The 12,736-nt window shown below is 45.6% G+C and overlaps 1 protein-coding gene across 7 annotated transcripts in view; it reads right to left on the bottom strand.

Annotated features, from left to right (window-relative positions):
* Nucleotides 1-12,736, bottom strand: part of MICAL2 (microtubule associated monooxygenase, calponin and LIM domain containing 2) — a 223,587-nt gene that overhangs the window by 25,813 nt on the left and 185,038 nt on the right. For all 7 annotated transcript variants that reach the window (XM_043580680.1, XM_043580682.1, XM_043580676.1 and 4 more), the window contains 3 exons: nucleotides 8,725-8,840; nucleotides 3,733-3,822; nucleotides 904-997 (listed from right to left, as the gene is read on the bottom strand). In XM_043580680.1, coding sequence (XP_043436615.1) covers nucleotides 904-997; nucleotides 3,733-3,822; nucleotides 8,725-8,840 — 300 coding nt within the window. The remainder of the gene's footprint in view (nucleotides 1-903; nucleotides 998-3,732; nucleotides 3,823-8,724; nucleotides 8,841-12,736) is intronic.

The following is a 12,736-nucleotide window of genomic DNA, read 5'->3' as shown; positions in this document are numbered from 1 at the left end:
AACTGTGCTATACTCATCGTTATAGACCCACTGTCTTCATGTCTCCCCCAGGGTAGGTCTTCACCAGATGAATTCTGTTTGAATCTAAGGGTCTGAAGCTATTGGTGGGAGAGTTGCCATTTCTTATACCAGGCAACATGTTAGTTTATCATCTTCATATATATAATTTTTTAAACTTTTTTTTTTGAGAGAGAGAGAGAGAGAGAAAATGCAAGCAGGGGATGGACAGAGAGAGAAGGGGGAGAGAGAGAATCCCAAGCAGGCTCTGTACTGTCAGCCTGGAGCCTGATGTGGGGCTCGATCTCACAAACCGTGAGATCATGACCTGAACCGAAATTAAAGTACAACGCTTAACTGACTGAGCCACCCAGGTGCCCCTCTTCACATGTATTTTTTTGTATATAATTTCTTCTTTAATCCTTATATCAGTTCTAAAGGAAACCACAAATATCCCTATTCTAGAGGAGAAAACGAAAGTTCATAAAAGTTTAGAACGTGACCAGCCCAAGGTACACAGCTAGAAAAGGGAGGGATGAGGACTTTGAGTCCAAGCCCGGGCTTTGAATCGCTCCCCACTTTGCTTGAACACCCAAATAGCTCTCATGACTATCTCAGAATAGTTTCTCATAAGCCCCGGGTTGCAAAGAACATTCACACTTGCATAAGGGAGCCCGGACGGGCCAGAAACCCAGGGACAAGGCCCATGGGCTGACCAGTGCCCTAGGAATTTCAAATCCGACCATGAGTTTGTTTTTGGAAGTGTGGAGCAGCTGTGACCTCAGCGCCGCCTGCCCACATTAACAGTGCCGTTAACAGCGACGAGGTCTCAGTGTTTGGCCGGCTCGGTTAGACCGGCACCATTCTCGGCCCAGGCCCGCCTCTCGGATCTGCGGGGCCACCTACCTGCTTCCCCCCTCAGGGCCTTCTCCAGCCTCACGCCTTGGATCTCAGAAGCCCTCTGCCGCTCCTCCACCTCCTCCAGCTGCCTCTGGATGGCCTGCAATGTCAGGATTGCACGTCACATGGGGACTCTTGAGGTGCAGCGTCGCATGAGGGGGCTGACTCTACCGCTTAGTTTTCAAGCAGAAGAGGCCCTATCCCTTGCAATGTCCCTCCTTGGGTAATGACCTCTGAATTCCCAAATCGCTAGATCTTGATGTTTCCCTCGTTTAGAGTGAACACATAAAGCAAGGAGGCCGGACGTAAGCTCAATCTGCCCCCGAGTAGACATTAGAACAGTCCTCTTCAGGCCAACCACACAGATGTGCTCTCAGGCAGAGGATGCTGGGGTAGGTGGGCGGTTCTCACGCATCCCAGACTCTCCGAGCCTTGAACTCTGACTACAGTGGTGGCATACACAGAGCGGCAGCTACTACTCAGAGTAGGACGAGGCTCTGGGAGCAAATGGAGCGCACGGCCGCTTTCCATGTTCTCAAGAACCAGCAGAAACCTCCCAAGAAGCCTGTCTGGAGCAGGAGACGCCGAGCTCGGTTTGTCCAACTCCTGTCCTCGGCTATCGATTGTGCTCCTTCCTTCACCGCACCGCAGGGCTGACACCCGGGGGCCTCTTACCGTGGGAGCGTATGGAGGCTGTTACTAGCAGCTGATTAAGACAAGACCCAAGATGTTTATCCCACTAGGGCACAACCTCACATCCTCCCTAGTTAATGTCTGGAGTCACGGCTGGGTTTGCTTTTACCCGTTTATTTTCCCCACCAGCTATTTCTCTCCTGTCTGTATTAGGAAGGAAAATCAAGGGACAGCCTCTGCCCATATACATTCCCCCCCCCCCCCATCAATTGTCTCTGCTTTCCAGCAGCATGCTGCCGAGACGGCACAGCCCTCGGCAGAACTGACTTCGCACCTGGCAGAACAGGTAAATGAAAGGAACTGGCAGCTGTCTGGGCGGGCAGAAGGTGTGTGTCCCTCTTCCTCCACCCCACTGCAGCTCTGTCTCACCCCCACTCCTCCTGAGCTCCACATTTTCTCAGTCTCCCCTGCATTCAGACTACAATCGCTGAAGGGCCTCCGAGCCTGTGAAGAGGTGTGAGCAGGGGTCAGGCCTGAGTATCCACCTGGTTCCTCTTGCCGGGGACTAAGAGTGTTTAAGTCCCGGGGTGTAACCTAAAATCTAAAATAGACGGGAACTCTCTGTAATACTCCTGTGGTTTTCTGCCCTCTGCCGCTCTTTTAAAGACAATTATATTTTTATAAATCCGTCTCTCAATGGCGTGGCGTAGAATCGCTAATGGAAGGGAAGCATTTCAATGACTTTATGACTGACTCTAGTGCATTTCTGGCTTTGTGGTTGTTACAGTCTGAATTGTGTCCTCCCACATTCATGTCCTGAAGCCCTAACCCCAATGTGACTGTGTTCCTTTAAAGAAGGAATTAAGGTTAAATGAGATCATAAGACCCCTAATGCCGTTGGCACTGGTGACCTTCTGCGAACAGGCAGTGACACCAGAGACATCTCCCTCTCTGCCTGGGCACAGAAGGAAGGCAGCTGTCTCCGGGCCAGGAAGAGAGGCTACGATAAAACAAAACAAAACAAAACAAACAAACAAACAAAAAACCAATCCTGAAGGCCCACCATCTTGGGCTTCTGGCCTTCAGAACTGGGAGTAATAAATTTCTGTTTTTAGGCCACGTATTTTGTGTGATGTTATGGCCGCCTGAACGGACTACAGCAGCGGTTGTTGTTTGGAAACCAAGGGTGACGATCTTGGAGACTAACAAGGGCTGCTGTGAGCGCTAGCAGATGGGGACTCCAGAGGCGTCATGGTTCTTATCACCACCTACCGTCTGGAGGGAGACCACAAGGAGGGGGTTGCTGGGTCGGCCAATCCATATCATGGAGACTTACCTTGTTTTCACAAGGGAAAGTTACAATGTTTCAAGGAAACCTGTTTCAGAAGTTGGGCGTGGACAGAGACTTTGTAGGGACTTTCCCTGTCCGCTAGGTGACAGGAGTAGCTCCCTTGTCAGTCACTCTGAAGGGTGAAGGAACGTGACTTCCTTCCTCGACAGAACTATATGGCCAGAGGGAATAACTGCAGAAAGGAATATAAGGGTACACTGCATGAATACGAGTGGTCATTCTAAGTCCTTCTGTCCTAAAACCCCACTGTTCTTCAAGGCTAAGTCTGGGGTCCTCAGGGAGATGGAGAATGCTTGACTTCCTGCTTCCTTTGGCTGTCTGTGACAGAAGTGGGCAGACCAATTTGGGCAGGAATGTTTAGAACTAACAATCAAATGAGGAAATCTATATTGGAATGTTGGATGCTCATGTTTTTGACGAACCTTGGAGTAAAGACAGCTCCTAATAGTGGTCAGGTCAGCCGGGACACAGTCAGGAAGTCAGGGGAAGGTTGTATCCTCCCAGGGGACAAAACTAAGTCCCTGCAATGTGGTAGTCAGGGCTTGGGATGGTTCCCAAGGCCATGGGTCGCCTGTCATTCCAGGCTCACTTTGCAGGACACATGTTTGCAGATAGAAAGGCAGCTGGGAGGGGCCAGCTCAACTCCTGGGCTCTCCAGGCCTCAGAGTCCAGCAAAGCATTGAGTTAGGATTTTTAGAATGGCCACAAATCTGGTCACTCAGAGAAGAGAGACTGACCTTTTCCCCAGCCCATCTCCCCCAATACAATGCAGACTCCCAAAGGGCTTCCCAATCCAATTACCTGGTCCCAGTCCCCAGGATCACTCACTCATGTTAAGTTTGTATTCTGACCTGAGCTTTATGAAGTCTTTTCAATTCTTCTTGCTTAACCATTTGTTTTATTGCGTTCTCCAGCTTCCTTCTTCTAAGTGTCTCCCTCTCCTGAAAAAACAAAATAGAGAAGAAAAAATATATTCAAGAAAAATGGGATTGAAATTTTCAAAATAATGACACAGGCTTCTACTTTTTCCAACAGAACCCCTGCTTAGCTTCTAGACCAACGATGTTCTGATAGAATTTCCAGCAATCATGGACTATCTATGTCTGTGCTGTCTAAAATATGGAAGCCACTAGCCACATGTGGCTATTGGATATCTGAAATGAGGCTAGCATGAATAAGAAGCTGAATTTTAAATTTCACTTCATTTTAATAATTTTAAAATTATTAAAGGCTAGGAGGTGCCAGATTGGGAAACTGGTGTGTGTGTGTGTGTGTGTGTGTGTGTGTGTGTGTGTGTTGGAGGGGGTGTATATGTGCATATGTAGGCGGGAGTGGCTTTATAGAGAATTCACTTGGCTCCCTTGAGGAAAAGAATAACAGAAAAATTATACTCTATACAGGTGCTACCACAGGCCCAAGAAGGATGAGCCTGAGAGGGAAACACACACACACACACACACACACCATGAAAAGCATTTAATAATTTTAAACAGTCCTTAGGTTGGGTCTACCTTGCCCAAGTGAGCCTGGGAATAGAGGAAGGTATCTAAATAATCCAAATGCGAGTGTTTCTTGGATTGAGGCAGGCAGAAGATCGCTTCCCTTCCCACTTCACTTTGCTTGTGCAAATATGTCATTAACATCACTGGGTTTTGTGTGTGCCTAGGCTTGTAAAATCAAGAGCACTCAAAATCCATGTACGGAAAATAGATGTCTGGATTTTGATGGTGTCACTCTTAGGTTTTAAACACCAGCGGAAGGAGAAGTAATGGTGTGGCCAGCTCCACATACTGGAAAGCAGAGGAGACACTTTCGGCTGGGAAACAGCAGAATGCTGGCTGAGCGCTGGGCCCAGGCACCCTACAAAGCTGGCATCAAATCCCAGCTGAGCTGTGTAAGTTTCAGCATGGCACACAACTTTCTGAACTTCAGTGCCCTCTTCAGAGCGAAGGAAATGATTTAGTGCCCACCTGGTGGGGACGTTATAAGGATTAATGGAGGGAGGTGCCTGGCTGGCTCAGTCAGTTGAGTATCTGACTCTTGACTTCGGTTCAGGTCATGATCTCACAGTTCATGGGCTCGAGCCCTGTGTTAGGCTCTGTGATGATGGAATGGAGCCTGCTCTCTCCCTCTCTCTCTCTCTGCCCCTCCCCGACTCACGCCCTCTTCAAAAATAAACGAACAAACAAAAAAGAATTAATTGAGATAATGTCTTTAAAAAGATATGGGATAAGTACTCAGTAAATACCATGATTTTTATTTTGTTTTATTTTATTTTATTAATTTATTTTATATGTAATCTATTGTCAAATTGGTTTCCATACAACACCCAGTGCTCATCCCAACCATGATTTTTATTATTCAGTGGCATGGCTATTAGATTATCATCTTATAAATTGGCATGATTATAATTTACTAAAATCAATGCATTTTTCATACATGTGTGCCTGTATATATAACACACACATATATATGTATATGGATATACATACATATCCTATACACACAAAGTAAATGTTTAAACTGGACTAGTTTCACTATGAGTTCGTCTTCTCTGAGCATACTCATCTACTTTCTACATATTAGGATAAAGGTTAGAGCATGCTAACAATTTCTTTTTAATGCTGGCAGAAACAAATATGGAATTAAAAATTTATTACAGCTATCCTGGTGCCTGGGCATTCAGGTTGAACTGAATGTTTGCCCCTGAAAGGGATTAAATCCACAAGGGAAGAATAGACCTAACAGGCCCCAGAAACTGCCAGAGGAATCCAGTTCCATGACAGAGGTCAGGGATTATGCCTAAAAAGCGTGTGTGCTTCCAGGGCCACGTGGATCCTGGTTATTCAGTCACCCATTCTATGGACATGGAACATCACACTCCTCAGGACAGCCAGCTTTGAGGCTTCAGAGTGTCTACAGATCATCAGTGAAAACATCTATGATGAAATTTCCTTTTTCTAGAATTCTCCTTAGGATCTAGAATCCTTTTCTAGAATCTCCTTAGGATCTTCCTCTTCATCCTTGGAAGGAAATTTTAGCTCTCAGAACTCAAACTTATTCCATATCAGATCATCTCTATTTCTACGAGATAGCTTCCAGATTTACTGTCCATCAGTCTGAACAGAGGGTCTGGGCCACTGGGATGGGGGAACCTCACCATTAAGCAGCCAGGACCTTTCTGGAAAGGGTAGGGTGGAGGGGCAAGGTAGAGATCACTGGTAGGTGTTATCCAGAGATTATCTAACTCGACCTATACAAAGACTCACAAGTATCTCTGGAGCTTCCATTATATTAATTTACATAATCCCAGCACGTCCTAAGTGCTATGTGGCAGGTATTATACTAATTACTTCACGTATCTCTTATTCCTCAAATTATACTTACATTATGGATAAGGCAATCAAATCTTGGAGTTAAGTAACTTGCCCAAGATGGCACAATTAGTAATTGGTAGAGCCAGGAGTTAAGCCCAGGGAGCCTGAATCCAATATCCACATTTTCATCTGGTCTATACTGCTTTTCCTGTGCCCAATAATGTGCAGGGACATCGAAGACCCCTGCCTTAGAGAAATGTCAAAGCTCCCCCCCCCTAAATTAAAATCATTTAATTTCAGGGTGGGGGGGGATGCCTTGACAGCTTCTTAACCCTTTCCAAGCAGCGGAGCCAAACCCTTACTGCTTTATCAAGAGTTAGCAAAACAGAACCTGGAGAAGGAAAGAAAGCCATTACCGTCTTTTATTAAAACATGTTGACATAGAAAAGAAGGATGATTTATTAACAAATGCTCATATAGCCATCTGATGTGCCAGGCACAGTCCTTATATCCTCAATAGTGGCAATGACAGCACAGAGAGAAAAGGAAAAAGAAGCTTGGGGCAGGGTGCTTGGGTGACTCAGTCGGTTGAGTGTCTGACTCTTGATTTCAGCTCAGGTCATGGTCTTGCGGGTTTGTGGGATCGAGCCCCGCATTGGGCTCTGTGCTGACGGTGTGGGGTCTGGTTGGGATTCTCTCTCTCGCTCCCCCTCTGCTCCTCCCCTGTTCTCTCTCTCAAAATAAATAAACTTTAAAAATATTTTCTAAAAAGGCGAGGAAGGAAAAGACAGAGGACAGAGAAAGGGAGAGGTCTGGCAGGACCAAGGACCGGCTGCCTGCCCCACTCTCCCAGGTCCAGGCATGGGTCTGGGAGGACAGGGGGAGGGGAGGGCCGAAGGAAAGAGAAGGGGTGGAGTGTGCACATCCCGTGTCCAGTTTCCTGTGCAAAGTTTCACTTGAGCTGACGCGGGCTCCGTGCCAAGTGGCCAGGGACACACCTGTGTGGGAGAGAAGAGATAAAGAAACCAGAGCGGAGGGGGAAACCCTTGTTCCTTCAGAGTGAGCCCTTGGGAAGTAGTAAAGAACCTTTTGGCCGCCTTCCCTCCCTGTAAGAGTGGTCAGAAGCCAGGTGAAGCAGGCAAGCTTTTCCACAGTGTAGGCTTAAGTGCTGACAGGCTCTGTTCTGGGCCAGCAGGAGGACAAGGAGCTACTTGCAAGGCTTGCCCGGGATCTCATGGTCTTCCTATTCGATGTGTTTGGACCATTCCATTCTTCTGTTCTCCGTGAGTGCTGGAATGGCTGTTAGAACGGCTGATGAATGTCTGTATTCACTTGAATACAGACTTAACTCAGGGCCACTTAAAGGGATGAGACAGGGACAGTAAAGAAACTGCAGGAATCAACATAACACCAAATTCATTTGTGTTGAGTACTGAACTAATCAGAGATGCCCTGAGTTAGAAAGGAGAAAGCCCTACATAGTCTCTCTCCTTTGCATTCCCTCCCCCACTCCCTCTCACCTCCTTCCCCTCTGTCTCTCCCTCTCTTCCCCTCACCCCACTCATGCCCTGTCCTGGCTCCCCTCCTGACTTGCTCTAAGCTGGGCCATGGAGGGGCTGGAACCCCTGAGTGACTTCAGATGATGCCAAAGCTCCTAATGCCAGATATGGAAAAGTTGAGTCTAAGTAAATAAATGTGGTTCTCTCCCTTTCTCCTCAGATCCCCACTGCTCCAAAAAATAAACACTGTTAGTACAGTGAACTGCTTCTCTGTTCTCCTGGAAAGCATCTTAGGTCCAACCATTCATGCGTCAGCCCCAGGGAGAAGGCGCCAGCCCCAGTGGATAAAGCAAAGAACAGTGAGATTTGGTCGTGGGATGTGTCTTCACGTATGTGACATACAGACACATTTAAGGACCTATAGCCATGCTTGTACTTCTAAATCTATGAGTATGGGAATTGTTTAAAGTGTTTCCCAGATATCTGTTCATTAAGCAAAGAGAAGGACGGCCATGTCCCCAGCCGGCACGCAGCTAGCCCCTTCCACAGCAGGGACCCTTGGAGATCCATGTCTACATGCAACTGCATGGTCCATTTCATATTTCTGATTAGAATCAACATAACATTTTCCATGCAATCTGCCTCTAGTGCTTCTTAAATGAAGCTGTGTTTCCCCCAGGGAAATATGCATCTGCTTGTTGTAATTTTTTCGATGGTTTGCTTGTTGGACCACATATTAAACCCACTTTAAGAGCTGCAGTCACCAAATGATTTTAAGTAAATATGTCTGTTTTTTTTTTTCTGCCAGCTGGAGTCTCTAAGAAAGGCAAGCTCCTAAAAGTTAAAATTAAAAAAAGAAAAGATAATTCTTGGAGTGTTCCAGGTAAAAAGCGGTTGCTGTCAGATGCAAGGAAACGCGATCCTCTAACGAAACCACTGCAGCTGGAGACCACATTGGGTCTGGAATCGAGATGGTGAGTGGCCCCCATAAGCCAAAGGCCCTTCTTAGTTTGCCAAGTTTTGTTACCTTTGACTGCAGCGAAGGCTGGGGATGAAACTCTTCGTCTCCAGAGGAGGAGCCAGTGGAAGAGGTAGAAGAGGCGGCCCCTGTCACCTGCACTCGGATAGGGGTGTGTTTGGGACCTGAAATGGGAACAGAAGAACTCACTGAACTCTCAGCTTCTTTGCTGCTTCCCAACCCAAAGCTGCTTCTCCCTCCTCCCTTCTTCCCCTCACCCCCTTCCTCCCTGCCCTTCCCTCACTGCACCTGCCGTGAGCAGGAGGAGGCAGTACCTAAGGGCAACTGGAAATTTGGCCCTCCACGTTAATTACATTTCTGGGTCCCTGCCAAGAGCTTTGCAGCTCTCTCATATTAAAAAAAAAAAAAAAGGTATTATGCAGAAATCAATTAATTCCTTAAACACCATTTATATGGTGTGTTGCTTAGAATGCATTCAGAGATGAAATCTATTATTAAAATCCTTGTCTGAAGTTAGCTGAGTTACCTAAATGCTCGTGTAAGGTTCGTTCTGCAGAGTAATTGAATGCAAAAAAGTCGGAGCCAGCTCTTAAACAAATCGCCCTTCTGTGGCTCACAGCATCTGGCACCCATTTTTACTACATGACATCTGCTCAGTGTAAAAGAGCTGGCGTCAGAATGTCTGGTCATAGAAAAAAAAATCCCAAATGTAATCAGAAGCAAAAGGACTCTAAGCCTAAGGTTTTATCACATAGTCTCATGCAACATAAATATTTCATTAATTATGGCTAAACAAATGCCACTTTTATTTTCCCAACTTGCAGATATTATCACATCATCGAAGTGATGATTCAAATGCCAGGAAAGGCACTGTAAGATAGGGAGGGCGCAACAATGCAGGGCCCACGGGAGAGCTGAAGGCGAGGAGATATGCGAATCTCTGAACAAGAGGTGGATGGTGAGAGGCGGCAAAGGGCCCCGTGTTCACTAATCTCTTTGTGATCTGGCTGGGGACCGTATGTGGTGAAGTCTTCCAGGTGCCACAGGAGGCTTTTATTCTTCTCAGCGAGAACATCTGCCCTTGCACATCCTGATGCAGAGTTGATAGTAATGTCTGTCTGCATGCACCCACTCTGGACACTGACTCTCAGAACCAGCGAGGACTCCGTGCTGGGAAATGTAGGAATCTTTACTCTGCCGTGGCAGCTTCTATCTGAATAGAAGTATGTGTTGGGTGGGGAGGGGGAAGGAGAAGCAATTCCATGTGACTAGCATTCTCTCCAACCTGTCCTTTCCTCCCCATAATTTTCAACTATTTACCCCAGTGGAAGAGGCCACATTTAAAAAAAACAAAAAACAAACAAACAAACAAACAAAAAAACAAGGGTAATTTTAACCACCAGGAGCACATTTACATATGCTGTTATTCAAAGCAAAATAATGCAAGCCATCTATACAACAGCACAGACTCTCTGGGGAAGGAGTTCACTGTTTTCCATTTCAGTTTGCCAGATGCGAGAGCTCAGGTAAAGAGAGCTTCAGAGGACGTCATAGTAATGGAAGGAGGCACCCTTAGTGGTGAGCTCAGATTGTCCTCCAGTTCCAGCCACTCAATTACCACTGAGTAAAGTAGTCACGGGGTATTCACTTCTGAGTGTGGGAGCCTGAGGACCTAACTTCACCTCCCTGAGCTTCTGGAACTCACAACTTCTAACCTGCAGCACTGTAGTGGATGAGTAAAGGTAATCAATGAAAAGAGCCTGACCCAGTGCCTGGTTCACTAGCGGTGCCTAAATAAATCTTGTCGTCATCGTCAGCAATGGCAGCAACTCTGCCTCATCATGATCGTCGATCCAAATCAACAATACTGCAATATTAACAAAACTGCCTGATTAGCCTTCATTTTATAGAACTATTGTAGCCTAAAGTAGAAACTTTCAAAACTAAATGTTATAGGGCCATTGGATTTTCTTTTGAAATTGAGAGGAAAATATTTCTCAATGTAACGCATTTCTTAAACTTCTGGCAAATGTTATGTAAAGTTCTATGGTCACCTCTGCTACCTCCAAACTTTGCACAACCCTCCACACAGGGCTAGGTTCCTCCTTGGGTGCCGTCAGAGACCTCTGGACATATGCCTATCAAAGCATTCATCATCCTGTACTACAAATGCCTGTCTGCTTCACTGACTCCACTTGGCTGAGCTCCCAAAGCCAGGAACTGGGACTCAATCCTCTGGACGACTCTATTCCTACCATAGGATCTGGGTCATAATAGGTGCCCAATATATGTTTATTACGTGAGGAGGAGTAAGCCACATGTTATCCATGACATGTCCAACTCAATAGCTGAGCTTGACAAAACCAATAAACATGGTACTATGCAGGAACAGCGCTAAGCTACACTGCTGGAAATACCAAGACTAAAGACATGGGCTCCTTCCTCTCCAGGGATTTACATACTCATAATGACTGTCAAGAATGTGGGTCTCTCTCTCTCTCTCTCTCTCTCTCTCTCTCAAAATAAACATTTAAAAAAAAGTTATATAGTTGCCTCTAAATCTCTTCCCCTTTCCCCACTTCTACCACAAAACCATTGACTCCAGGAGTTAACTTTTCCAGGGCAAAGTTAACAAAACCTGGCAGCATTGCTCACTCTATAATGGAGGGGCTGATTCTGGGACTGATCTCCAACTGCAAAGCACTGAAAGTCGGGTCAAGATATATGAAGCAGCTATTTCCAGACATTGGACAACAGACAGCGCAGGACTGTGATAAAGGTAAGAACAGAAGCAAATGAAGCCGTACAATCACAGTACCTCCCTGCCTAGAGGCACTTTCCAGACCACAGTGCAGGTAGGAAGAGCCTAAACAGCGCATAGCAGGTTCACTGAGTTGAAAAGACAGAGACCAGAGTTTGAGTGAGTCGAGGCAGCTGGAATGTGTGGGGGAGACAACCGTAGAGAGCTATGCAGAAAAGGCACTTCAGGAACAAGCACAGAAGTCTCCTTGAGTCTATTGCTTAATAATAAACTTTAGATCCATAGAGAGAAACTGCATGAGTCTGGGCCAATAACTGCTGGGAATTATAGGCTAAATAATCTCTAAAGCTTTTTACAGGATTGGGAAATACTCAAGTTCCACCCAGCAAGGGTAGAAAAAACTTTAGTGGCATTAGAGTAGAGGCCACAGAAGAGTCATACTTTAGTAACAGGGATAAATTAGCCCTAGAGTAAAGGTTATTATAAACTCACCCAAACAAGCTTACAAAAAACAACCTTGAAAGAAACAACTTGATCTTCAAGTTACACTACCGCCTACCAAATATTTTTACTGCCTATTTAACATTCTTTAAGTGAAGAAACAAAGTCTAGACACTCTACAATGTAATAGTCACAATATCTAGCAGCCAGGAAGTATATGTACAAGAGCAGAACAATAAGCTGATCATCAAGAGAAAAATCAGTTAACAAAAGCAGACTCAGAAATAAATGGAATTAGCAGACAAGGATTTAAAAACAGCTATTATAAATGCGCTCAAGAATTTAAAAAGACAGCATGAGTAGAACGAGGAAGTAAAAAATATAGAAAAATGAACCAAATGGAACCTACAACGATGAAAAATACAGGGGCGCCCGGCTGGCTCAGTTGGTTAAGTGTCTGACCTTGGCTGAGGTCACGATCTCATGGTTTGTGAGTTTGAGCCCCACATTGGGCTCTCTGCTGTCAGCACAGAGCCTGGTTCAGATCCTCTGTCCCCCCTCTTTCTGCCCCTCCCCCACTTGTGTTCTCTCTCAAAATAAATAAACTGTTTTTAAAAAGATGAAAAATATAAAATCTAAAATGAAACTTTCACTGGATTAGCTTAATAGTAGGTTAAATATTGCAGAGGAAAATGGTGAAATTAAATTACAGCAGTAGAAACCATCCAAAATGAAACACAGAGAAAAAAACAGACTGAAAAACTGAACCTCAGTGATCTGTGAGATAATATTAAGGGGTCTAAAATACATATGGATGGAGTGCCAGAAGGAGATAGCAGGAGATAGAAATGGAAAAAG

The sequence above is a fragment of the Prionailurus bengalensis genome, chromosome D1 (assembly GCF_016509475.1).
Source record: "Prionailurus bengalensis isolate Pbe53 chromosome D1, Fcat_Pben_1.1_paternal_pri, whole genome shotgun sequence".
NCBI lineage: Eukaryota > Metazoa > Chordata > Mammalia > Carnivora > Felidae > Prionailurus > Prionailurus bengalensis.
Note: the sequence above shows the minus strand (reverse complement) of the source record. Positions and strands in the feature narration are given on the sequence as shown.